General features: G+C 38.4%; 4 protein-coding genes across 4 annotated transcripts; 1 reads left to right on the forward strand and 3 right to left on the reverse strand.

Moving 5' to 3' along the window:
* Positions 1-234: 234 nt before the first annotated feature.
* LOC104447947 (calreticulin-3) lies at positions 235-8,036 on the reverse strand. The gene is made up of 14 exons (XM_010061735.3): positions 7,760-8,036; positions 7,088-7,195; positions 6,198-6,390; positions 4,992-5,250; positions 4,676-4,732; positions 4,547-4,594; positions 4,202-4,288; positions 4,067-4,124; positions 2,887-2,954; positions 2,453-2,548; positions 2,327-2,383; positions 2,175-2,241; positions 1,075-1,107; positions 235-589 (listed from the first exon to the last, which is right to left on the reverse strand). The coding sequence occupies exons 1-13, from the start codon at positions 7,851-7,853 to the stop codon at positions 1,103-1,105; spliced, it is 1,197 nt and encodes a 398-aa protein (XP_010060037.2). The 5' UTR covers positions 7,854-8,036; the 3' UTR covers positions 235-589; positions 1,075-1,102.
* Positions 8,037-9,438: 1,402 nt separating this feature from the next.
* LOC104436090 (U1 small nuclear ribonucleoprotein C) lies at positions 9,439-14,713 on the forward strand. The gene is made up of 6 exons (XM_010048916.3): positions 9,439-9,595; positions 9,699-9,741; positions 10,153-10,194; positions 10,304-10,574; positions 13,014-13,282; positions 13,819-14,713. The coding sequence occupies exons 1-5, from the start codon at positions 9,588-9,590 to the stop codon at positions 13,271-13,273; spliced, it is 624 nt and encodes a 207-aa protein (XP_010047218.2). The 5' UTR covers positions 9,439-9,587; the 3' UTR covers positions 13,274-13,282; positions 13,819-14,713.
* A 1,214-nt stretch (positions 14,714-15,927) lies between these two features.
* On the reverse strand, positions 15,928-17,613 carry LOC120292773 (60S ribosomal protein L38). The gene is made up of 3 exons (XM_039311194.1): positions 17,488-17,613; positions 16,340-16,523; positions 15,928-16,212 (listed from the first exon to the last, which is right to left on the reverse strand). The coding sequence occupies exons 1-3, from the start codon at positions 17,488-17,490 to the stop codon at positions 16,190-16,192; spliced, it is 210 nt and encodes a 69-aa protein (XP_039167128.1). The 5' UTR covers positions 17,491-17,613; the 3' UTR covers positions 15,928-16,189.
* Positions 17,614-22,460: 4,847 nt separating this feature from the next.
* On the reverse strand, positions 22,461-24,265 carry LOC104436328 (protein SHORT-ROOT). The gene has a single exon (XM_010049107.3). It carries the CDS (start codon positions 24,187-24,189, stop codon positions 22,849-22,851), a length of 1,341 nt encoding a protein of 446 aa, XP_010047409.2. The 5' UTR covers positions 24,190-24,265; the 3' UTR covers positions 22,461-22,848.
* Positions 24,266-26,840: the final 2,575 nt, after the last annotated feature.

A 26,840-nucleotide genomic window follows, 5' to 3' on the forward strand; every position in this document is an offset into this window, starting at 1 on the left:
GCGGTATAAACGCACGTCAGCGAAATCCATCGTTGACCCGATTCAAGGACGAATGGTGACACTTTCCCAAAGGCACCCGGACCATTTTAAATAAAAAGGGAAGTGAATGGATGATGTCAAGCAAGAGCACAAGGACTAACTCAACTGAAAACATCAGCACATATAACAGCAAATCGACTTACTTTTCTTTAAAGTTTCTAAAGCAGCAGATTTTGGTACACTACTCAAAAGACCGAATGTCAAAAAGGAAAGGCAACTCGAATTTCTTTAGTAACCATAACAACACAGCCAGTAGAATCATATGCAGGTAATGAAGAAAAAAGTTCATAGTACAAGGCTCCAACAATCCTCATATTTAAGCCGAAAGTATGACAGGATTTACTTCCAGGATCCATACTAGAAAATAGAAGCAATTGTGCTCCTCAAACACAAGCTATTGCAGGTAAATTAACCTTCGCGTTTGTCGTAGTTTCTCACATCAAGGACAGGATATAATAAACCCATAAGCTGTTTCAGCACGAAAGCATCTCTCATCTGTTTTATGAGTGCAAAAACGATTGAGGAAAACTGCATGTCATCAGAGCTCGTCCTGCAATCCACAACAGGTGCAAAAGCATCATTCAAGCATGCTGAACAAATTCTATTCATAGCAGCGAAACTATTAGAAACTCAAGTGTGCGACTAGATATTCGCCATTCTTATTTTCTCCGTTGTTTTTTCCCTCTCTGTTTCTTTTGCATGGTAAAGTGGTTTATGATCATCCAGGATTTTGAACCCCAGGTGCCAGAGCACTGAATAAATCATAATCACAATCCCAAAAGCACAGATTGGATCGCCCAAAATGATCTATCTGCTCCATAGAAATAGACCAGCTAAGACTTAGAGGGTTCAGTGCTCCTCACGAAGGGACCACAGGCAACCCAAGCTGTTGCATTGTCCTGTTGAACTCAGTATTTGGTGATCACTTTATATGACAGATACTACCGTGATTAGGCTAATTAGCAATTGACTCCTACGATGCAAATTATGATTTTGAGAACAGTAAAGGAGAGTAGTCGGAAGGAGAGTGCTTACATGGTAATCATCCAAGTAATCATGTGGGTCATGCTGCGAAAGGACAATAATCAGATCAGATCCCAAATCAAAATAGCTGCAACTTACAAGCAAAAGGTTCAAATCTCAAAGCATCTCTCCTCCCTTCAATAATAAACAAATAGGAGGACCATTGGACAAGCGCATCTTTCATGCAGTACATGAAGGTACGTGTAGTTTTCAATTTTTTTCTTCTAAATGATTGTCTTTGGTCTTAAGGCTGGGCTTCCACTTTTGGATCAGACAAAGGGATATATTTTCTTATCCCCAGAACTTCAGTATATATTGAGGTTTTATTTTCTCATCAGATGCTTGACCCCAGAAATGAGGGCATCCCATGTTGAGCAACAATCAGTGCCCATAACCTTTTCTGAGAGGAGAAAAAGAACTTTCCTAATGCAAACATAGGAATAACTTGTTCCATATTACAAGAATGGCACTGTCAGTGAAAAAAAGAAATCCACCTGATTTATTCAAGGATGAGAATTTAAGCTTTCTTTGTATCAACCAGACAGCCTGACTTACTCAGGATCTGAATGAACATCAAAATATTTTTCCTTTTCTATTTGCCCAGAGAGCTTCACATCTTTGGATTTCAGAAGCCTATATAATCTAAAGCACTTAATAAAAAAGATGAGATTTTTGAGACTGAAAAAGCAGGGTCTTGGTGGCTCTAATGCCATAAAGAAATTAAGATATCATTCACAACGTATCTAAAAATGTAATGAAGATGTAGTTTAACATTCACTGTTCCTAACAACATAAATCTGTTCATAAATAGACTTTCAATTTCTGAAGCATTCAAAGTTTATTTAGGCCCAATTGCACGTTAGATCAGGAAAACAGAGATTAACACTGACTAGTTAAAGCCGCAACAGATGCACAATTTAATTATGTCGCTAAAGGGGTAGCTGAACCATGTCCACATGAACACGTCCTTCAATGGTAGAAGACCATAAAAGTATACTTCATTGCTCAAAGTACAAGAAATCATGGGAAGATGTACATATTGGCATTTCTCAAGCTTAAAAATCTTTTACCAAAATTTTTAAAGTGAATGAGACAATTAACATGACTATTACCCGTCTGGAGTGCCTCCCACGTCTTTTTCTTCCTCTTTTCACCTTCCACTCTGGCCTTTTCATTTTCCTGCAAGTAACGACCAATATTACAAAGTGGCCTAAACTTTAGTAAAGTTTTCCTCTCAGATCACAAAGCCAAGTATAGATGCCACCTCTTCTTCCCGAGCTCTCCTCACTTTCTCAGCTTCCTCAAAGGCATCCTTCTCAGCCTGAAATAGAGAAATAGGTTAATTTATAGAGCTACACAACACCATCGTCGAGAAAGATCAACAGCTCACCTCTCTATTCCTTTCATAATAATCTTCCACAATTTGCTTTGCATACTGTGGATCATCGCAGACCAGTATATTATCATAAACAGAACCAGCTTTCACCTGCAACAAAATTGCTTGGTCAATCTCTGATGATGTCCATTGAAGGTTGATTTAATAGGTGACTCCCCATTCAATTATTCCAGATCCAAGATCTTGGAACTTGATTTTGGAAAAGCACAGATACATAGTCTGCTAAATGAAAGAAGATATATGCAGCAACCTGGACAGCTACTCCACAGAAAATTCGCAACAGATATATACAGCCAAAATTTCTCCTACCCTCAACAGCAAACTCGATACGCAGAATTATTGCAAAAGGTTGATTGTTGCACTTAGTTATATGCTATGAGATGATAAAGAGCAAAACAAAACCAGTTGAGGTAAGTAGCAATGTTTACCTGCCAAACTTCTATTCCTACATACTTGATTGGCTTCATTACATAAAGGTCGGGATCATCTTCAAACTCTGCAGCAGTAACAACAGAGAATCAGGATATATAGAATAAATAATAAATGGTATGGCTTAATTGTATCTTCTATTTTAAAAGATAAAGCTACACGGACTAGAAGGATCCATTTATTTGGTCATTCATAAAATAATAGCTCAGAAGTTGACACAAAACATGAGATGCTCAGAACCAAGGTTTTAAATTGTGGTCGTGGTCATGCTGCGATAGTCGTGGATGCAGGCATAGTGGCCATCCAATATCTGACTGTGGTCATAGCAGCATGAATTTTCATAATGTTTACACAATTATCATAGAATCAAATTAACTTTTGTAGCTTTAATATTACTATATTTGTGACATATAGGAATATTAGAGTGTTTTTCAAAGCATATAAGAGTGCCAAAAGTTGAATTATATGGATTTGAAACTTTATATGTCGAATATTAATTAGGCTAGACAAATCTTTGAGCATGTTCAACTTTTCTACATGGTAATTGAACTGACTTTCTTTAATCTGAGACAATCAACGCTTCCTTTCTTGAATTTTGACTTCAAATGAGATGGGCTGACAACTTGACCCTTGGGTTTATGATTATTCGTAAAGTAAGTTCAAATTGAAGGAAAGATCTTCTTCTATATTTTAAGTCGACTGAGAGAAGTGGAGTGGAAAAGTAAGTGTTAAAATTAGACGGACACGAGGCTTGAAAGTTTCTTGGGAAGACAGTTGATGTAACTCTCTCTCTCTCTCTCTCTCTCTCTCTCTAGAGTGGGAACTTCTTGTCTTCTTGTCTTCCTCCTTCTTCTTCATACTTTTCTTTTTCTTTTTTTGTTTGAATTATTAGGGTGCGCAACAGCCCCAATAATGCCTGCAACCAGCACTATCGCTGAGATAGGGGCGGGATTTAGAACTATGCTCAGCACACAATTCTCAAATTAGGATCCATAAATAAGACAAACATATTATGGAAAGGTAGAAAGATATCCACAATATGACTAGCAGGAGCCAATGTTTATGTGGTTGTTTAGGATTATCTGACACATGCTGACATTCTCCTGTCTCTTCCAGATTTAGATTTCAGAGACAAATGGACCAAGCCGGCGATAATTTCTAGCCAAAAAAGGAAGTTACCTGGGTTATCTATCCAAGGAGTCTTCCATTTACCCTTGTAGTTGGGATTTTTGACTTTCTGCAGCTCAGAAACAAGTATCATAAGTTTCAAAAAAGTGGAAAAGGACTAAATCTCCTATATAAAAACTTAAGCACCTTTCTTTTCCATGGTCCTTTATATGCAGGATTCGGAATTTTAGGTGGTTTCCATATGCCATCATCTTCCTCATCCCAGTCTGCAGGCTACATTAGCAAGAAAGTGGCTCCAGTAATCAGCATTTCATAAGGAAGGAAAAACTCTGCATGTTACATCTCAATAGAAGAGAATGTATAGTCATTTCAACCTATATGCATTTTATGCCGGTGGAGAAGTACAGGAAAAGGAATAAAAAACAAAGAGTAAATATTAGGATGTCATACTCAATCTAGAATGTGTAAAAGCAAGCGGCATTAGTTTAAATCTGAAGTAGACATGGCAAAACGATTTTGTTGAGCACTTACCTTTTTAGCTTTTGGATCTGGAATCTCCTTAGGAATTGAATCGTATCCCTGCAATGTTCAAACATGAGGAAAATGTCCAACATAATGATCTCAACAAGTCCTCCAACTGATTGAGAGCAGAACTTCTACCTCTGGTCTGCCATCATTAGGGTCATCGATGTATTCCCTGTCATCCCAGTCTGCCGGCTGTATGGATGACATCAGTTATGAATGTTATCACAAGTAGCAATGCAGGAGCATAATAACTAATTAAAGACGAAGTCAACCACATAAAGCACGACATATATTATCTCAACATCAAGATTGCCTGTTGATTGGCATGCACAATTATCAGAAGAACTGGTCCTGAAATTATAAATCAGTTTCCCGCACAAATTGGTGTTTGGCGTTAAAGAAAAGGGTGTTTTTCACAAAACTCCAGCCATGTCTAAACCGGCGAAATTACCTTTTTAGCTTTCAAATCCTTAATCTTCTGTGGGGGAAGGATATCCCAATCCGTATACAAACTTCCTTTTTCCCTCTCACGATTATCAACCAATAGACTGTATGAAGCATCTGGCCTAAGTATAAATGTGTAGAAATGAGTCAACTTGTCAGTCTCACATTGGAGGTCCTTTTTGATTGGATAATTCTGCCCCTGGTAGGAAACTATGAGATGAATCTTTTTTGTCTGTGAGCCACATATATCTGGTCCTAACATTAAACTGCAAGGAGAAAGTTGAAATTAATATATGCAGCTTAGGAGTAGTTAACTACTAATGAATTACGATTCAGAGTAGGCATATTTAGGGCAGAAAGTCAATGATACAGTAAATAACAGGTTGAAATGAACTCATAGAATAAAAAGGCAAAACACATTTCTGTACATCAAATGATTAGGGATAACCCATTTGATAGATAGTGGGTCTAAAAGAACTACATCAAGAGTGTAACTTTGAAAAACTTTTATTCCAGAAAAGCTACAAGAGCAGCAAAGCCTACAAGAGAAAATAACTGAGCCATCACAAACATTTCATTTGCTCAGGTTCTGTCAGGCACTTATTTATCAGTTTTCATCTTATACTAGAATTATAAGGAAAAGCCACCAGAATATGTAAACATAAAAGATTGCTTTTGTTTGATTTTCTTGACTTTAGAAGAAATTCACCTCAAGGAAGTCGATAGTAGAAAGTTTTATCTTTCTTCTGAAAGAGTAGCAGTATTCATAACTGCTATAATGCCACGCAAGAGTGCAGCTTCAGTGCAAGTGAATAACTGTTTCCCAAAAAATTACCATAAAGGCACCTTACATTCATTCCTTTAAGAGGAGGATGGGTCCTAATTGTAGCTTTTTAACCAAACATGGATCCTTTCGGTTCAATTAATTCTTGTTCAAGCAGGGTGATAAAAACCAAATATGATCAAATCTGTTTAATTTGATGATTGGAAAAGAATTTTATTAATCGACAAACAAGTACTTTATTAAACAGATTTCAGCAACGCACCCAAGAAATACTCTTTGACCATTGGGACAAATGCTTAAACTAGAAGTCACAAAGTGGGACACTTGAAAGGATATCAAGTGAATTTGTGCTCCTTTGACAACCTTCCTTAAGGACATTGATGAATAGACTTTACAGAAAGTGGACTATGGGGATAATCAACTACGAACCTATATGGAGTATCGCCACCAAATTTCTTCTGATTGACATAACCAGATAGAAGCTTGATGTAACCACCACCGCATTCAATGTCCTGCTCAAGCCGAAGTGAATATTGGACGACTAGAGTCCGATCTTTGTTGCTGAATTCTGGTATCTTTGCCGATATGGCATAATGCTTTGCATCATAATAAGTCTGGAGACCTACCAGCACAAGCAGATCATCAAAAGGACGATATTATGAGAAAGATTTAACTGAGAGTTACAGCAAAAGGAGTTCAATGAAGCGTAGCAATGGAAAATTAGACTTAGTAATAATTCTGGAAGGAAGAGCTGTTTCAAGGATAATTTAATTCAAGCCCATGACCAGACAGCCTGCATGATCTTCACTATATTAAAGATTCCATTGAAAAATAAATAAAACTTAATAAATTAGACGTGAAAAGATCTGTTGAGATCGTGGGTGCTGATGGGACTATCAAGACACAGATTCAAAAGGATGCGTACTAGCTATTGGCATGCACTGCACGAATGCAGACTAGCAGATAAGATGGACTGCACACATGGATTGTACACGGCAACTTGCTTTCATTCCTCATAGGCATGGAAGCATGCGTTCTCTATGACTTTTATATTCCATCAAACATAACAATCATACTTTCAGTAAATTTTTCCAAGGCTGCTGGGGATGGGGAGGGGGATTGGGAACTGTAGCAGTAACGTAAGCTTATACCCTTTACCAATAGGAAGAAAGATGGAAACAACGTCTCACTGACATCTTGACAAGCTAGTAAGCAAAACAAATCAAGTTATCCAGATCCCACTGAATTATACGCATTTATTTCCTTTTCCTGCTGAACTAAAGCAAAATAATTCTGTAGAAGATAGATCGATGATTTACCTTTATCATTAGGATCTCCATGCCATTTCCCAGCCGTATGCTTAAATGTCCCTGCCTTCCCTTCGGCCCGCTTCCAGTCAGACAACACCCACCGATCTTTCCACCCATCTGTCGAAAAGTATCAAATGAAAATGTCAACAACAGCCTTAAAATAAAGAAGAGGACACGAAGACACTTGGACACGAACTAGCACCGCCCGCACAGCTTCTGCTGTATCGTATATACTAAGGAAGATACTCGAATCCTAAAATCGCAACAGACGTGACCCGAGAATCGCCATCATGACTAGACCAACACGATACTTCGACACTAAATCGCCCAAACAGTAAGTGCTCTCGCAATCACTTGATACTTTTTATTTACTTTTTATTCACTTCGAACCTCAACACGAAAAAAAAACTAAAGGAACTCAAGTTCATTTCCGTACGATAAAGGAGATGGAAAGCACACGAACTCCGTGAGGATTATTTGGATGCTAACTTCGCGCGAACACCAGAGGACTCGAATTCACCCTCGGCTAATTCATCCTCCGCCGAGATCAGTCGATCCTCCGACAACAGACAACGACCGTAAGACCGCGACCCCGCACGCTCGCCCGACATTAGTAACTAAACCGACCGACGAGCAGAGAACGCGAGAGGAGAAGCCGCGCAGGACGATCGACGAGCTCACCTTCGAAGCGCTCTTCGAAGAAGATCTCCGCGACGGCGAAGCCGGAGAGGAGGGAGACGGAGAACAGCAGCAGCAGCAGCAGTGGCGACCCCATGAGCACGCTCCGCGTCTGACGCCTGATGTTGTCTGAACTCGCCTTCCTTTTATACTCCCATCGCCATCTTCTTCTTCTTCGTCTTCTTCTTCTTCTTCGTCTCCGTGTTCCGTGGTTCAGAATTCCAGCTCGTTTTCAGACGGTTGGGAGTGGCCTTCGGGTCGAGCGTCCTCCACGGGTCGCGACGACTTTGACGCCGGTCTTGACTTGGAAATCCCCGGAGAGCTCTTTGCCCCCGTTTTCGAGATGAATTACGCTTGTGCCACCGTTGGGGAAAAAAAATCGCCTCGAGGTGGACGGGCTCGACGTCGGGCCGGTGGCCGAAGCTTCTCGAAGCAGCGCCGGCCCGTCTTTCCTTGCCCGAGCCCGGCCCGATAGGAGGCCGGTCTCGACGAGGCCCGACCCGATTTTTGGATGGTTGGCTTTTGGGGGAATTCGATCTCCCAACGACCTTTTTCTAACGAAATTAGAAAGGAGAATGAATTCGGATTTTGGAGCAAGTATGAAATTTTAGTCTCGATCCATTGGCGTGCCATGCTGCATAATCAAAAATTTAATAATTTAACAATTTAACATTTATCTAAATCTCAATTATTTGAAAAATCTTACAAGCGAAATCACAATATATTTTGTGATATCTTAATATGTCATAACGTGATATCATTAGATTATGAATATATGCCAAAATATCTTAAGATCACTGTTAGAATCTCATTGTGCATTGTAGGGATCAATTGTATCGTTGTTAGTTGTGTTAGACTTAGGAATGCCAAAAAGTCTTGCTAATGAGTTTTTTTTTTAATACTTTTAAAACATGTTTTATAAGGAATTGCTTTATTTCAAAGTATTCATTATGTATGTCACTAATGAATTGAAAATTTCAGTATTTTTCTATTTAATTGGTCAAAGTTGCCGTGATAACATTTTAAAAAAATCTTTATAGATATGGATTGCGATGCAAATACTGCATAAAATCGTGTGAACCTTAACCAATAAATCCACTTACCAACTCCTAATTTCTCTCTCACCTCAAGTAGGAAGAAGCAATCAGTCAGTTTAACTCAAGAGTCTTACTAAATAATAGGCATTATCAAATCAAGTCTAGGTTGGAATGTATGGAAATCTAGTAGGTTCTAGTTCGATTTTAGCCTAGGAAGGCCACCATTGCTTTTGGCATTTTTTAAATTTGTTAATTAAATTAAATTTATTTTACAAAAATAAATTATTTTAAAAATATTTTTTAAAAACATAACTACTTTAATACTTACTTATATCAATAAATGAATATTTTTTTAATTATCTACAAAAATATCTAAACATCCAACTATCAATCATTTCATACTATATAAATAATATAACTTCACATGAAAAAATTAGTCAATAAAAATATTTTTATTATCAAGAATAATCAATATTTATATGTTTTCATAAATGACAAAAAAATTCCGTTTATCTATTTTACAAGCAATAATAATAATAATAATATCAAATCATTAATTTAAAGTTTATTTTCCAATGAAAGGCCCGATTTGCGAATTGACTATGGAGATCGTTCAATTCGAATCCAACGGGTTCGATTCCGGTTGGGCCGCCTCGGAAACCGCCCGGAGCGAAAGAGAAAACGGCAGGCGGCGCAGCGTTACCAGACTCGTCCTCCCCCGAAGAAGCCGAAGCCCCTCCGATTTTCTCTCGCCTAGGGTTCCGCCGCGCTCCTCCGCCGAACTCGAAGCCGCCATGCCTCGGTAACGTTCCCACTCGTCGGGTTCCCTCGACCGACACCCTCTCGTTTCCGATTTGATCGCGTTCGCCCGATCTCCGCTGACTCGAATCGTCCGTCCTTCGCAGGTACTACTGCGACTACTGCGACACGTACCTGACGCACGACTCGGTAAGGCCTTCCTTCTCGCTCGGCTTTAGCTCTGTAGAGTGGACGATCGATGGATCGGGTTTCTGTTTCTCCTTCTGCAAGTCGTCGTGTTGAGTTTCCTATGCCGTTGGCCGTGTGCCGCGTCCGTATCGCGATCTTCGAGTCGTCCGTGAGCTTTGAATTGATGAGTACTGGGCTTTAGAATGACGTGCGAAAATGGCTGCTTGCTTGTTGAAGTTGCTCAGGGACTGGTTGTTAGCTCTGAGGAGCTGCTATCTTATCCTTTGCCTTTTTCTTCATGAGATTGAGCTCGTTTTGGTTATGATAGTTCCATTTCATGTTTCTTTTTGAATGACTCGTTGCACTATTTGACCTTTAGAACTTTGCACCGCTAATATTTTTAATTACTATTTATTGTTTTTGATGCCTCAGCCATCAGTTAGAAAGCAGCACAATGCAGGATACAAGCACAAGGTACTTTTTTCTCGTCTGCATCTGTTTTGCTTCCCTTTCTTTCTTTGTTTGCTTTATTGTTTATAGTGGGCTCCCAAGTTTTTGAATTTGAATCTGTGACTGGTTTTAGGCGAATGTGCGTATTTACTACCAGCAATTCGAGGAGCAGCAAACTCAAAGTTTAATCGACCAAAGGATTAAGGAACACTTGGGGCAAGCAGCAGCTTTCCAGCAAGTTGGCGCCGCTTATAATCAGCATCTTATGGCTCAGAGGCCTCGATTACCTATACTACCAACGCCTATGATGCCCATGGGAGCGAATGTGCAGATGCCTATGAATTCTCCTTTAGCCCCCGGAATGAGGCCGCCTGTTTTGCCTAGGCCACCCCCTGGTGCTCCAGGTACTGTGTTGATTATTGCACTGGCTCATGCATGAATTTTTTGTACACATGCTGAAAATGTGGCTGTGTGGAGCTTTCCTTTATTGATTGACTGGTGGCCACAATATTTTCATTTCATTGTCTGGGCTTCGTTAAGGTATTGAATTTTATTGGTGGGAATATTTGGCACGAGACTATTATAGAATTTTAGCTAAACCATATGTTAATGGTCTCAACCCATTGCAACCAATGAGGATATATTATGATATTTCCAGAGCAGAGATTAGCATATGTCATTTTCTTCTAGTGGTAAATAAAATTCCATGAAGATGAGATGGTGCATCACCCCTATGTGGAACGACTTCGCAAGGGAAGCCACCCATGTAAAACACTGTGCTAGAGATATTGTTTCCAACATTTTTCAGAAGTATGAAAATTGAATATACCAAGATTGAAGGGTGTATAATCAATTATTCCAAAAAGAACCCCAAGAAGATTCAACTTTTTCAAATGCATATTGTTTCTTCTCCACTGTACAGAGAGATGGAGGAATTATCTTAGCAACTTTCTTCTTTCCAACACACTAATTTATGGCCCCTCTTCAAGCTCAAAGTTCTTGTTGTATTGTGCCTTATGCAACCCGCATTACCCCTAACATTGCAAAAACTGCACTTCAGATCTGTGTAGTTTAGTTATAATGTAAGTTGTAACAATAGTTGTTGTATGGAAACATCTATTTTTTACCTGTGTTTTCTTTTTCATTTGAAGGCTGTCATAGGTGATACTACATCCCTGAGCTGCTTCTCTAGAGAAAAAAGAAACCTTCAAGGAACCTTTACTTTCCATATAGATTCCCAAGGGAAAAGCATGTTTTGTTGCACTTCCTGTTTTGTAGAGACAAGATTAATGTAGTTGGATTTGATAGAAAAATCTCTAGAAGTACAAGAATTCCACCGTTCATTATTGTCCTCTCGCACATCAAGTGTTATCTGCTACAACAGCTCAGAAAAACTAGAGAAAGCTTTGAGCTCCCAATCTTTAGCCCTAATAAACAAGGTCCATTGCCCACACCACTTCTCCACCGTCAGCCTTCCACCACCTGAACTCTTGCAGTCCTTGCTAATGCAAAGAAACTGAAATTTATCTTTGAAGGCAGTGTCTCTGCACCATCCATCATCCCGCAACAAAGTTTAGATACCATTTCCCACTTAAATGGTAATTTTTGCTTCTGAAGTTGTCCCAACCCTGCCTTATTTTCTTCCAAAGCCCTATCCTGTGTGCTCCTAGATTAGACATCGCCAAAACTGCATCTTCCAAACCAAATTTTGCAATTAGTAACCTCCTTCACAAACTGTCTTTCCCCACATCAAATATCCACTGCCATTTCAAAGCAAAAGCTTTGTTGAAAGAAGGGGTATGTTCTTGGTGTGTTTATATTTCGTTATCTCAATTTTGTGGATGGTACAATAATGCCTACCCTTTGGAAGTGCTTTGTTGGAACATGCATTGGCTGATGATGTATTAAATGTTCAGTATCCATTTTCTATTTTGTGGAGTGTCTTTTATTAAATCATCAGTATCACTTCATAGAATGCCTTATCTTCTCCAGAAAGATTCTGGATGAAACATATAAAGTTTTGAAGGCTGAAACTTGCTGTACACATGAAAAATAAATTCAGTGAAAGCTCCTTTAAAGTGAGTTGGATAGGGCATTGACACTGTCAATGCCTGCAAGGAGCTGGGTAAATGTACCTCTGTTGGGGCATTTATGTGAAAATATGTAAAGTTGGACCTCCAAGACATGGTAAGGATAAAAAATGTTGTAATGTAGAAGGGTGTATCATGCTGATCTTTTGTGTTGCTTCTTTCATTGTTTTTGTTTTAGTGAAACGTTCAAATAAATGCTCTAGTTCTTAAGAGGCAAGAAGGACAATTGGTAACTATACAATTCTGTTTACTCTGAGTTGTAATGGTGAAAATTGTCTAATCAAATCATAATCATTGCATGGCAAAGGACATCATATTGTACTTCATGAGTCCTCTTTTATCTGTTTTCTAAACCAACGCGAGTCATCTCAGTGGATTAAAAATCATTGTGTTCTGGGTATTCATTAGTTCTTATTCTAAGCACAAGCTCCACTTATCTTATTTGCTGCCATGTTTCTAATATGTTTTTGAGTTATAGTTTTCTTTTCTCTTTTTACTTTTCCACACAACACCATTTTATTATAATGCATTGACTTGTTGCATTGGATGTGGGAGATCTTTGACAAGCAAATGGTTGTTCCATGTGTGTTCTCATCGATTTTTTGATATCATTTCAGTAAGCTTGTATCATCTACATCTACTCATTGAGAGAGCCTGCACCCTCCTACCGATGTCTCTTTGTTGCCCACGTATAAAATGGCTATCAAAGGAGAAACATGGATCTCATTTTATTTTATTTTCTTCTTTTGGCAGGCTATAATCCTCCCTCAACAATGCCTTCAATGGTGCCACCCCCTGGTGCTCCCTCTATCCCTCAAATGAATGGCATGCTAAGGCCTCCTACATTCAACGTGCCTCCTAACTTTCCTGGGAGTGGAACAACCCCAACCTCTTCTGGCAGCACCTCCTCAATGGCACCACTTCCTGCCTATCAAACAAATCCTGCCGGACCAAATAGTGGAGGCTTTGACAGTTTTAATCCCAACTCTAAAGCTCCTGATGCTAGTCATTAGTTTTGTTTGGTAGGTACTTTTGCTTCTTAATTGGATTTCTTATGTTGTCCAGTAAAACTATAAATAATTTACCATTCTTTCGGAATATATTGCCCGTGATAATTTGCAGTCAAGTCCTATATAGGCGGTTCTTCTTGGATTAATAATTATTTTATCAATGTGGGACAGATGCAGGCGTTGGCTTGTTAAAAGTGGATGATTTTAACAAGATATAACATGAGGGGCCATGTGGTAAAAGTTAAGTCAAAACCCTTAAGGAATAAGTAGCTAGTTGAATTTTAATCTACAAAGAAATAATTTACCAGGTTCATCAAATATTTCAATTACCTTGTCAAATGTGGCCTTCGAGTTTCTTGTTTGTTTATATCTTTCATCAGAATTATGAGGTTGGGATTCTTATCTTATGGCTGACTTTAGAAATTTGCCACATTGCTTCAAAATAATTAGTCCATGATCCTTTGTTTGAATTTCCTTGTGTGTCAGTGGCTTTTGTGATTTCATTTTTCATTTGACATGTTATTTACTAGTATTTATTCTTCAAACAGGCAGCTAGTTAAAAGCAGGATTTGTGTTCATGGTGTAACCAATTGATGCCTTTTGGACTGTTGAGGGGTGCTTATAGGATGTCAAAGTAATGAGTTATGTGCAATGCTATCACTCTGTAGACAATGAGTATAGTCTAAACCATCTTCTTCTGATTTGGAACTCGATTCTGGATCATGGTTCGGCTGTTGAGACTGTTTATATAATCTGGGGAGCCCTCGACTTAGGAAAACACCCTTTCCTGTTGCTGAATGGGACTCTGCGGTTTTATGATCCTATGATCATACTTGTCTTCACATCCCAATTGCCATGTCTGAGTTTCACTATGTATATGTGAAGCATTTTGATGGAGCCGATTATGCTTTATGTTGTTGAGATTGTATTTTCTTGGTCAACCCTAGTTGATCATATATGGGAAAAATGACACAAATAGTCCCCAAACAAGTTTCATTGTGGAAGTCGTAAAGGAGATGAGGGACCTCAAGAGCAGAATCAGCGCAATTCTCTTGAGGTACTTGATTTTCTTAAAGATGGTAGTCTATGTACACAGTCTTTTCGCTTGTGGTTAGAACTTTTTTGTTTCCTTAGAGACGAAGTGAAGATAGATATGGAAGAGTTTGTTGGTAGAAGTGGTAAAAGAGACAAGGGACTGCAGGATCAGAATCAGAGAAACCGGTAATGGTTGGAACATTTCCATTTCCGCTATTTTTTGTAATATGATTGGCTTGATCCGTGAGACCAAGTTTTAGGTATTTTGTCCTAGTATCTTTTCTTGGAAGACCAAAAGACTGTCCATTATTCTTGACTTAGGTTTTGGAGTTTATTTGATTATTTAAGTTACGTTTGTGCAGTTCCTGCCAATTGCCAGATTTTATCATGCTATCCTTTTACTATTTATCCCCTCAGTAGTTTGATCGTGAGTTTTTGATCTTTGATCATTAGGCAAAACATGTTCGCCATCGTCTTGTTTGTCATCTGAGGCTCCATATAAATAAATGTGCAGAGCATCTGGATATGTATGACAACTGACAAGCTAAGAATGGGATTTTTGTGATTGTAGCTTGTTTTGGGAAAAAATGAAGACCTGGACAAAATCACAAAAAGAAGAAATAAACTTCCACCAATCTCTAGATTTTGATTTTTGTGGGAATTTTTTTCTTGATTTTGATTGACCGACGAGTCTTTGCTTATTCTAATTTTCTTTGTGGTGAAGTTAATCGATTCATTCCATTCCGGAGTCCATAGAAACTTGTAGTGGATACAGCGACCACATATACGTATATCGATCTTCTGCATTGCTCCCTTCTTTCTGCCTCTCGTCGCTGCTGTGCTCATCTTCACTCTTACTCGCTTGCGACGTATTTACTCAATCCATTGGAGGAGCGAATAACCAATAGGTACAATTCCAAAGTCAAAACGACAGCCTGTTTGGAGATTATCCAGCAGGGCATTTTGACATGAAGAAGTTGTTTCCGGAATGCAATCCCAGGTTCACCTGGAGCTTAATCCACCAGCACAAGTCCCCTCGAGCGCAACACTTTTCATTGGAACGAATGATCAAGGCAAATCTCTCCCCGAGTTTTATGCAAGCTTGCTTGCACTTCATACTTGCTTGGCTTTGGAGAGCCTGAAATGGCGTTAGCCTTGAGAAAGAAGCCTCAGAAGAAGCAATCCAAGGGATTGCATATTTTGTCAAGAATTGGAACTAAAACTGATGAAATAGAAATGAATGTAAACCCTTAGTTGTTACTCTTATCAAATCGGAAACAGTAATTATTAGCTCAACTGTTCCAACTTGAACCACAGCAAACCCTAGTCTCCGGGAGAAACGACTAAAGTACTTCACATATTAGATACATCGCATAAGAGTGGCACGTAAAGAAGCATACCTACCTAACGAGAGTTTATCATATTTCAATCACAAAGTTGTTTCATTTGCATATCATGTGGATATTCAAATTGATAAACTTTTCATTTAATCGATACATTAAAACCTTTAAACTGGTCCCCGTGTTTATTTGGCAAAGGAGTTGCAAATTACCATCCGGGAAATGAAAAGTCAGTCAAAATTGCGAAAATGAAAATATTACAATTGATGGGAGCATCTTCTATCAGAAAAAAGAAAACCATATTGATTCCATATCAACAAAAATAAGCTTAGATTCTTACTCAATCCAAACAAGATGATGGCCAGAAAGGTTCACAGGTACCATATCACATAATCCAGCATAAGCCATATTTTCCTCATAACATAAAAATTAATAACCAAATCCAGGTCAACCTCTAGATACTGGTAAGAAAATAAATCTTCAAAAACAGGAAGTGCATGTGTCTCGTTAACGACTCTACTGGATACGAAACAAAGCCATCTTCTCACAGGTCTTGCACGCTCAAACCTGCACAAGTGAACAAAAAGAAATCAGCTGCAATGCCCTTTTGTATATCAAACATGGAAACTATGACTATTAAAAAATGATTTAACATCTGAGATGAACAAAATTTTATGTTGCTGTGGCAGCGAACCTGGAGGAAGAGATTGCTTCAACTTGTCGGCCTTCTCGGAGTCAAAGACGCAAAGAGTGTAGAGGTACTTGGAGCAGCGAACCTTGAACTTCACCACATCCTTGCTCCTCTTGATCTTCACAGAGCGTGCATCCTTCCTCCTAGCAGTGAGGAGGAAATCCTTGATCTCGTGGATTTGCTTCGGCTGTGTACCACAACAAGGAGTTCCAATCAACACGAAATCCCTCTCGGTATATCAGTGACATATTACAGTCAGTAAGAATCGAATGCATGTAAGACCCAACGAGCATAACTCAGTACAGAATTTAGTTTATATGCACAGTAACTACCCAAAACCTTTATAAAACTCCACCATTTATCATCTAAGATCCAACTTATAAAGAAGATTTGGCACTATAGGCTAAAAATCAATGCCTTTTCAACTCAGAATGAACCCACTTGGCAAAATTATTCTGGGAAACCAAACAGCTGAACTTGGATTCACGTTTCGCATCTACTGCCATCTAATATAGAGTTTTTTGGCAAATAAACACTTGTGAATTGACTCTTGCTTCTGCAGCATTCAGTCAACCAATATCTAGTGCCGCTCAATTCTTGCATTTTCTAGGCTGCAGAAGCTCGGAGTCCTTCCTGGATACAATCTCACAAGTGCCAACAAACATCTAAGCCTCACAGGAGGAGAAACAGAGCATCAAGGAAGAGTTCTCGATCACCATCGATCACCAACCATACACCCAGAGACAAGTCCAACACAACATCTTGCTACCGAAAAATTCTACATCCATCTCCCAATACAACATGTCAACAACGCCGCATAGCCCACTCTCCACAGCAGTTTCCTTAAATCAATAAACAGTTCTACCCATCATCTAAAATCCGAGTAACTACGAACAACTCCCGCGGCTTTCGACTACACACCAGTCCTAACAGTCCTAACATTCGAAGCTCCAATCTCAAAATTATCAAATATCAAACTTGCTGCCCAAACAGGTTACAAGATCTGAATCTAACCTAACACTTCAAAGCAGGAACCGAACAAATCGTCAACGCCTCTTCAGACACATCACAGAGCAGACACTCGACAAATTCCGTTCGGACAACAAGAAGAAACGAACGACGGAGGAACAGAGGAGAGATGACCAAAGTACCATGTCTGAGCAGACGGAGGAAGAAGGCCAATCGGAATGAGAAGCTCCCTCCGAGAGTTGTCGCCGGCACGCTGGAAGCGTTAGCGCCTCGTGATTCTGGTTTTATAGTCGCAAGAACGAAACCCTAGGAATCCCCAAAATAAGGTTTTGAGTTGTTGGGCTCAAGACGATGGTCTCAAGCTTCTTGGGCCAGGCCCATCACCTAAACTTTTCAGGCCCAAATACTGTTGATCTCGCCCATGATTGGTTTAGAAGTTTCTTATTTGAAGATGGAAAAAAAGGAAGAGTTTGATCAAGTGAGAAGAAGACATTGAAGAAGGAATGTACTGAGTTGATTGAGTGGTAGAATGATTGTAGATTTGGTGCATGTTGGCGGTTATTAGATACTGTGCGAAGCATAAGTTGATTCAATAGGAGCAGCTAAAGGCATGGAACTATACTTGCCTATTCGGTAATAGCTACCTTTGAAGAAATGATAGGGAGTCTATCTTTCTCCCTAATGGTCGCCTAATTCCTAGGTAAATATTTTTCTTCCTTACCTAAGAGGGGATACTTTCGAGTTTTATGTCTCAGAGTTTAGAAGAAACCTTTTAAGGACTTGCTTAAGTCCAAAAAAAAGGAATATAGTATGTTGATTGAGTGGTAGAATGACCGTCGATTTAGTGGTTCCTTTAATCTAAGTGCCAATGACTTACATCTGTTGGGACCCGAGAGGTAGACTTACATATGTGGACATCGATTCAATAGATATCGCCTAACCAAAAAGAATGATTGACATAGAGGGCATGAAATAAGTGATTCATTTCTTGCTTTCGTACTAGTTATATCAAAGATTTTGTGTACGGCGATATCATAAATAAGTCACATGATCGACAAGATTTGACAGGTTAGATTTTGCTATTGTTGCTAGGTTTTTAGACCCCTATTGATAATAGAAAAAAAGGGGGCTCGTGCTATAAAAAATTCGAAATTGCTGCCCATAAAATTTTTAACCAAAACTAGTTTAGATCTCACGAACAAACCCAGACCAATGTCCTTGAAACCCAAGTCAAGCCCGTTGAACTAAATTTACACTCCATTAAAATGCATATTTGTCAACACACGTGGATTTTCCACAATGAATATATCATTTTCAATACCATTAAAAATCTCAAATCTTTATGACATATTTAACCTAAACTAATTTTAATCTCAATCTGTACCCTTAGCTAAATCTACCTTTTGTTAGCATTTTGTTTGGTATCTCGTGAAAATGCATATGCATTGACATACGTGGCAAAAGACTGAAAGATGGATTTATTAAGTAGAATGACATAATCTTTATAGAAAATTAACGTATAGACAAGCATGCTCTTCAACGAAGGGTATATTTGACTTAAGGGTATCAACTTTGGATTTTTTATGAGAAGAAAATTAATTTAATGATAAATATGTAGTAAGGTACCTTTTTGGGAATTTTAATGGTACATACCATTTTCAAATAAAAAAGAAGCCTCCTTTTTTTAGCGAACATGATTCATCCACATGGAAGCGCAGATTCATAGTGTTTTGTATGATGAAGCAAGTGGGCTATCAATAAATAACCATCAAGGATTGGGCGACAAACATGTAAAATTAAAACGCAAGGTCTGAAATCCATTGATGGAGAAAAGGTTGTGGGTAAAAAAAAAAAAAAAAAAAAGATGGGATTTTTCCCACCATGTGATGTTGGGGTTATGTATCTATACATATATAAATATCGATATTTTCATGCTGTTCATTCAAATCATCCACAGACAAAAAGGCAAAAATGGGATCTGGTTGATAGGTCGGTGCTTGCCACTGAAGTCTCATCCTGGGCCTTCCCCTTTATCTTTACTCCAATTCTATTATATCATCGTGCACGTAGCATTTGGTTTGGGAAGATTTCTAATAAGAGTACGAAATGAGTAGATATGCTCCTCGAAATCATTTCCAAAATAAATATTGATAATTTGGATCGAGATCCTTTCAAATATGTTCATTTGACCTTCGGGTCCATGACACATAAGTTGTTCCCGAACTAAGTATGATGGATGCATTTATTAAAATTTTAAGGAAGAAGTACATTTTTTATATGATGTGGTTATACTTTGCTTCCTCAACTCAAACATTCGTTCATCTTCGTTGCCTTAATTGTGAAAAGCTCCCGGGGAGAAGCCGGCACACTCAAAGCCTTTAGTCTTGAGATTCTCTTTTATCTTCATTCATTCACATTAACAGAACCTTAAAAGTCCAAAATCAGGCTTTGATTTGTTGGGCTCAAGACAATGGTCTTCTTGGCCCGGGCTAATTAACTAGAGTTCTTAGTCCCAAATACTATTGATCGATTCCTTCATGGATGATCATGTATAGACCGTCAAATAAATGATTTGGGCTGGATAAAAAAACCAGGTGGATTGGCTAGGTCAAAAATGGTTGGACTAAAATCAATTGATTTCCATACAATATAAAATATTGACCCATACCCAACCAAACCATACCGATATATTCTCAATGACTTATATTGCTAAAACACTTCTATACTTAATCTAATTTAGGATAACAGCGTAAAGTGAGCGGGCGTGAGATGTAGTGATAGCGAGAGGGAGTTATATAATTAGAGTCTGAGTCTATAATTAGATTTGAGTGAATTCATTTATGACCTATTTTGACAAATATAATCATGTGAGAAGACACAAAGGAGGAGAATCTAAGGGCTGGAGATTGGGCGGCTCACATACTCTTCGGCATCACCGACTTGCATTTGCAAGGACTTGAGAGGTAGACTTAGCTACGTGAAATATCACCTTACCACTAAAAGAAGAACAAGAACGGAGACCGGGAATTAATTGTTCATATGTCTTGCTTTCCAGATGATCTAAAACATTTTACAGCAGTGGTGTCCTGCAAGTTATCTGGTTTCCACAAAAAAGGCGATATAAGTCGCACATCGATAGGCCTAACAAGTCAGATTCCGGCGTTGTTACTAGGCTTTCGAACCCAATTGATAAAAGAAAAAGTGAACATGATGCATCCACATGGAAGTGCAGAACTATACAGATTTTGGGCATGATAAGCAAGGGCGCTATCAATTGATCCCCATCAAGGAGTGAACGACAAACATGTAATAAAAAAACAGATGGGGTCTAAAATCTACTGATGGTACACAGAATGAGGGCATTATAAAGCAATTTTCTTTTTGAGTTTTATAGATATTGATAGAATTATGCTGGTCAAATCATGGGGAGACAAAAAGGCAAAAATGGGATCTGGTGGTTAGGCCTGTGCTTGCCACCGAGGTCTCCCCCTTGGGCCTTCCCCTTTTCTTTATGTCAATTTTATTTTTATACAGCAATTTGGAAAATTTTCATATAAACACTTAAGATGAGGAATTATTTTCGAAAAATAATCCAAAGTGGATATTATCTTAAATGAAAGTCCTTTATACACAAAATCATTTTTTAAACAAATATTGATAATATAGATTGAGACCCTTTCAAATACTTGACTCTATTTAGTCATTGGGTTTATGAGATGTTAGTGTTGTAGCTAAGCATGATGAATTTGTTTATTGTAATTTTAGAATTTTTTTCCTAATAGACATAGTTATATTTTGCATCTCAACTCAAATATTGGTTCCTTTTCTGTTTATATTGATTGTGAAAATACACTTACTTGAAAATATTAGGGCTATTAGGGTTGTTTGATAAAATCGAATTAAGTGCTAAAAATTAAAGTGTCCATAATCTCAAATGTTAAAAATATAATGAACTATTTGGTGATAATTAAAAATTGACAGCTGAATATTATTATTCTTTTACAAAAAAAAAAAAAAAAAATCACTATTAGTAGGTTTTATCAATACATTTAGCAAGATCCCAATAATTATCAAATTTCTGTTTCTGTTGGACGAATTGTGCTCGCTTACATACCAGATTAAATGGATTTTGACTTAATCGAATAATTTTAAGTAATATTCTACCTAAAGGTATCCAATAAGCCTAATCTCATTAAGTGCTGGCTTTGTAGTTTTCACCACTCAATTGAGTTTTAAAGTACAATATCCATTTGATAAAACCCAAGAGATCCATTTTGAGACAGAGAGAAGAGATAATATAGATCAAAGTTGTGGACCATTTTCTGTAAATAACCATGAGAAATCAATTTGTTTAGCTGGTAATTATCAGTTCACACTTTAGTCTACTAGATTAATCGGTGTGTTCGAAACATTCGAAGTTAGAGATAGGTCAGCCGACATGTTTTCACAAGGGATCTCAAGGTGAAGATTCTCTATTCCATATGGTGCTCCCCGACGTCTCCACGAAGCTCAATTGATGGTGAACATCTTATAACTTAATAGGTAAGATTTATTGAGACATCGGACATTGTACATGTCCCCAGAATGACTCGATTGGCTAAGAGGGTACAGCTTTTTATTAAAGCTAAAGACTAAGGAAGGACCTTGTTCCCAACCACCATGGCTTTGAAAGCGACAGCATCAATCATCAACCGAAGAGAAAGCATAGAAAATGGACAAAGGGAGGCTACAAAAGAGTAGTTCGATAAACAAGTTGCTTAATTTAAAGAACATTCACATTATAAAATTCTTGTCTTGTAAGTTATAATCAGAGAAAAAGTTCTTTTTTCTTTTCTTTTTTTAAATATAACTTATCTATCAATTGTTCTAATGAATATGTCAGTAGGTGATTCAGATTGATTATCATTATTCTTTCATTTCTTTTTGATTTCTTACATCACCTCTCTCATGATTAATGAAATATATAAATTCATAAATTTTGCATCTCCAAACGTGCTCATATAAGATGTCCCTCTCCACGCCTGACAAGAGGAAAAGAAGAAAAGAGAGGTTCCACTAGGAAAAGTGTGTGAATGATAACTCAATGATAATAGTAAAACATTGCAACTTTGCAAGTACCAAAAACGCTTTTTCCTGACAAAATTCCACGAAGGGATAAAGAGAAATGGAAGCCGATATATCAAATCAATCCAAGTAGAGTACTCCTGATAAAGTAAAGAACTTGCACAAGTTCAAGCACCTTCAAACAAGAACAACCTAATAAAGAAACATGCCCAGGGAGAGAGAGAACAACACAAGCTCCCAAGCACAAACCATAGAGAAAAAGAAAAGAAAAAGCTGAACATGGTCATGAGATGATGAATTATATGAGTCCCCTCCGGAAAGATATCAAAGAGAAGAGACTAAGCTAGTGATCATCAGAATTTTTCCATAATAAAAACCCTAGTAGGATGTTGGTATTCATAAGCCATGACAATCTATGGTGCATGCAAAGAAGGTATTACTGAGATCAGCGTCTCTCTCTCTCTCTCTCTCCCCCTCTTTTAGGGTTTCCATGCTGAAGCCCAGACTAGAGGCTCCTCCTTCCAAGCCAAATAAATCCCAGCTGATGAGTCATCTTCTTGTCCTTGTGGCGGCACCACCAGCGACCAGCCAGCCCGGTACCTCTTGAGGAGCGCCTTGACGTCATCGACCACGTCGTCGCTGAACCCGACAGCTGAAAAACCGGCCTCCTTGAGCCTCTCGGACCATTGACTCCCTCTCTCCCTTCTCTGGCACTCGCCGCCGTCGCGATGCCCTTCATCACAGGCCAAAACCCTAACTATGCTCCTTGAGCACTCCCTCTCCAGCATCAACCTCTCATTGCTCGTCGGTGCAAAGCTCTCTTCTAACATCTCGAAGTACATCGTGTAGAACTTGAGGCACTCTTCGAAGCACTTGACGAAATCGTCCCTCGTGCTGGAAAAGTCGGCTTCTTCTTCTACGACGGTCATGATCCTCGGTCTGAACGATTGGAACATCCTTATTATTTCCCCTCTTTCATCCACTTGGACCCTCCTCAATGCTCCGATGCAATTGATCGCGATGGCTTCGTCCTCTTTGATGCCTAATTTATCCTCGGTCAGCTCTCCCAAGTTGTTCAGTCCGCTAATCAAGTTCAGTTCGAAGGGCACTCCCATCAGCCTCGCGAATTTCTCCATTCTTTGACCTATTTCCTTCATCACCGACCCGACAACGCTAGCAGTTATCACCACAGTGAGCTTCAACCTCGGCGTCTCGTCATTCCTCGTGGCCAAAGACTCTAACAGAGTAGGCCATTGAGTGCAAAGCGTGTTGCTTATATCAATTATGTGAAGCTTGCTCTCTCCTTCTAGGGCTTCCAATATTGCACCATTTGAAGCGACATGACCAAAAGTCGTCCACGGACTCACCTCCTGGAACTTGAGTATCAACTTCCTAGCCACGTCGAACCCATGGCTCTTCTCAGCGACCGAGACTAGGGTTTTGTAGCACCGGTGCCCGGAGTCCGTCGCCTTGCAGAAGAGGGCTTGTAAGAAGTAGGAAGCCAATTTCTGATCGCAATCCCCATAAGGAGAAGCCAGCTCATTCAACATCCATAGGAGCTGATGGATCTTGGTGGAATCCTTGTCCGAGATCGCCCTCGCGCACTCCCTAAGAAGCCTTGGAGCCCATTTGTTACCTGTAGCTGACGGCTCGCTCGAGTCCGACGACCGGCTCGTCGAGGTCGTTGTCGTGTGGCTGTTCTGAGGCTGGTTATTGCTGTTGAATTGCATGTCTAGCTGACCATAGCCGATGATAAATTGGGGGTCACAACCGATCAGGTGTGGGGAGGTTCCTTTGGGAGTGAAGAGGGATATGTCCATGGGGGAGGAGGAGGAGGGATTGGAGCCCCTCTTTGACTCTTTTGAGACAGTTCTCTCCCAAAGGTGTATTAATAATCTATTTCACATGATGAGTTCTTGAAGTGCCAAGAAAGTGAAATAATGATTAAACTAGATGCTGCGTCAATTATAATAGTGTGGGTCGTTTGTCTCTTGGCTTACCAAATAATAATAATAATAATAATAATAATAATAATAATAATAAAATAATGATAATGATAATGATAATGGTAAATAAATAAATAAATAATAGTTTTTGCTTGTTTCTTGTTGCGTGAAACATAAACATACCAATTCTAATTTGTGAAGTTCGGCTTTAAAAATTAGTAGATGGTTTCAATTAGAGAATTTCTTGGAGGTCAGCGTCCTGAAATATGTTTGATTGTTATTATATGGTTGGCAAAGGAATAAAACATTTATTCTTGGAAATACTATACTGTGCTCGCAGAATCTAATATTAATTAATGGACAGCTAGGTCGAGGCAAAAGGAAGATTACAAAGAAGGTATTTTTTGTAACAAGAACAGAGAGATAACGATAAAGAATTCACTGTTTATAGATTAGAGAAGCTCAAGAATATTAATTCATGAAATGACTTAAATGGTCAATCAAGTTTGACATTGAGCTAATTTTAGAAAAATTCTTTCAAAAAGAGATATTTTTTAGTTCACCGATCATCATATTATCGAAGAAATTTGGCCTAGTAACCTTAAAAATAAAATGTTATTTTTCTAAAATATATTATATATTTATATATATATATATATATTTGTGCTAGCTAAAAAAAAAAAAAAAAAACTACTCACGATCCTTTTCAATGGTTGTGCAAAAATCAATATGTTTTGTATGTTTATATGTAGTTGATGTTACTCTTGATGTTAATTTCAACATCACTTTCAATATCTATTGTGATAGAGTAGTTAGCATACTTTTTTTGCAAGTGGTAATGATAGTGCAAAACAGCCTATTATTGAGACATAATTTCTCTCCTGTATTTGTTTTGAGGATCTTAAATCGGCCGATATCTATCAAGATTGGCGTAAATCAATCAGCGATCGTGTCCTATGATTCAATTTAGATGCTTGTTTCATAATCAAGATCCTTATTAATTAAACACGATATGAAAGGTACTCTCTTTTTTTGGCCATGCGTCAATAGGGATCAACGCGATGCCTCTCCTAAGATGCCCTTTTCCGCCACTCAAATAATGGGGTCGTTTGGGTTTTGAACTCTTTGACTTCTTTTCTTAATTGAAGCCGCCGGCGCAACGGTGGCCTCTTGGGAAATAAGACGTTGAAATCCGACCATTCGCACGGAATCTTTTTCCACCTTAATATTGGATAATCAGCATGAGATGGATGCTATTGCTAGGCCAAGTTCTCTTAACTCACAACGGCATGTCGGTGGCTATAGTTTTAGGGCCAACAACCCAATTTGAACGTGCACGAATAGATGTCTCAACCTACATATATTTATGTATGGCTATAATTTAATTAATTAAATAATTAATTTAATGTAGCTCCTATAGTCCCAAGAATCGACATAGGGGTCTAAGCAAATGGCACAAAAAACCATGTAATGATTGGCATCGAAAGGATGCTTTATTCCTAAAGGAGATGAAACAACAAGACAAGGAGTTCAGATCTCTATTTTATTTTATTTTCAATAAAGTTTTAATTATATTAAATCCATCCATTTTGATATAATTGGATGAGGCGTCCTTGTTGCAGCCACCTCTTTTCTCAATTTCCCATTCGTGTGGCCCATCACCACGCACCTTTCCTAAGGTAAACTCCACATTTTCCCATTCTTATTTTAGTAGGTACTGAAATAGCCATTTCTAACAGTTTTTAATGTACAGTGAACAATCCAAAGTTTGGCAGTTGGTCCTACTATAATCAATAAATATTAAAATAGAGTTACGTGGTTTGGAAACTGCTGGATTATCTATTTTGCCCTGCAAATCATTTGATGAATCTTTCTTCTGACGTGCTGGTACAATTAAGAAGGAACTTAAATCGGAATAAAAAAGTTGGGGGCTGACCAATCAATCATTAGGAGTCGCACAAAATCAGAACACATTAGGGGCTGATCAATCGACCATTCGCGTTGATAAAGATATTCTCGCTTTTTTTTTTCCTGCTCTCAATCTGGAGATAATTTTTTCTTTTGCCATGAAGTCTTTTTCTTGCTTAATGGGCATATAGTATAACTCAATTTCATTTTTAGCCACATATAATAACAGAGTTCATGAACGGTCCTCTGCTCCGTGGGTGCACGGATGAAACAAATAATAAGACAGCAAAAGCTGCATTTTCCGGATCAACTTGTCGGAAATTGGAAAGGATAAAGCAATCTGTATTGAGCAGAGAGATTAGGATTTGAACAGGTAATTAACATTGATTTCATCTTAATTGAAAAGGGAAAGGGGGAAAAATGTAAATCCTCACGAATAATTTAATGAAAAAAAATAAAATAAGCCTTGTATGTTGAGACACGAACCCTGTAATCCTTTGGTATCTCAATTCGTATCACATATATAAAATCTGGATACATATCCTCTCAATGTCATATTTTCTAAAAATTCAATAGCACCTGTTGTTATCCTATCAATGTGGCGTAAATTTAGGAAC

This window comes from Eucalyptus grandis, chromosome 1 (assembly GCF_016545825.1).
Source record: "Eucalyptus grandis isolate ANBG69807.140 chromosome 1, ASM1654582v1, whole genome shotgun sequence".
Classification (NCBI taxonomy): Eukaryota; Viridiplantae; Streptophyta; class Magnoliopsida; order Myrtales; family Myrtaceae; genus Eucalyptus; species Eucalyptus grandis.

Excerpts from the sequence above, each read along its gene's own strand:
- LOC104447947 (XM_010061735.3), bottom strand. The coding sequence starts at position 7,853 with ATGGGGTCGCCACTGCTGCTGCTGCTGCTGTTCTCCGTCTCCCTCCTC. Across the intron at positions 4,289-4,546 it reads CAGATCCAAAAGCTAAAAAG|CCTGCAGACTGGGATGAGGA; the intron begins GTAAGTGCTCAA and ends TTGCTAATGTAG. Across the intron at positions 4,125-4,201 it reads AAGGACCATGGAAAAGAAAG|AAAGTCAAAAATCCCAACTA; the intron begins GTGCTTAAGTTT and ends TCTGAGCTGCAG.
- LOC104436090 (XM_010048916.3), top strand. Across the intron at positions 9,742-10,152 it reads CGTACCTGACGCACGACTCG|CCATCAGTTAGAAAGCAGCA; the intron begins GTAAGGCCTTCC and ends TTGATGCCTCAG. Across the intron at positions 10,575-13,013 it reads GCCACCCCCTGGTGCTCCAG|GCTATAATCCTCCCTCAACA; the intron begins GTACTGTGTTGA and ends TTCTTTTGGCAG.
- LOC104436328 (XM_010049107.3), bottom strand. The coding sequence starts at position 24,189 with ATGGACATATCCCTCTTCACTCCCAAAGGAACCTCCCCACACCTGATC.
- LOC120292773 (XM_039311194.1), bottom strand. Across the intron at positions 16,213-16,339 it reads GAAGCAATCTCTTCCTCCAG|GTTTGAGCGTGCAAGACCTG; the intron begins GTTCGCTGCCAC and ends TCACTTGTGCAG.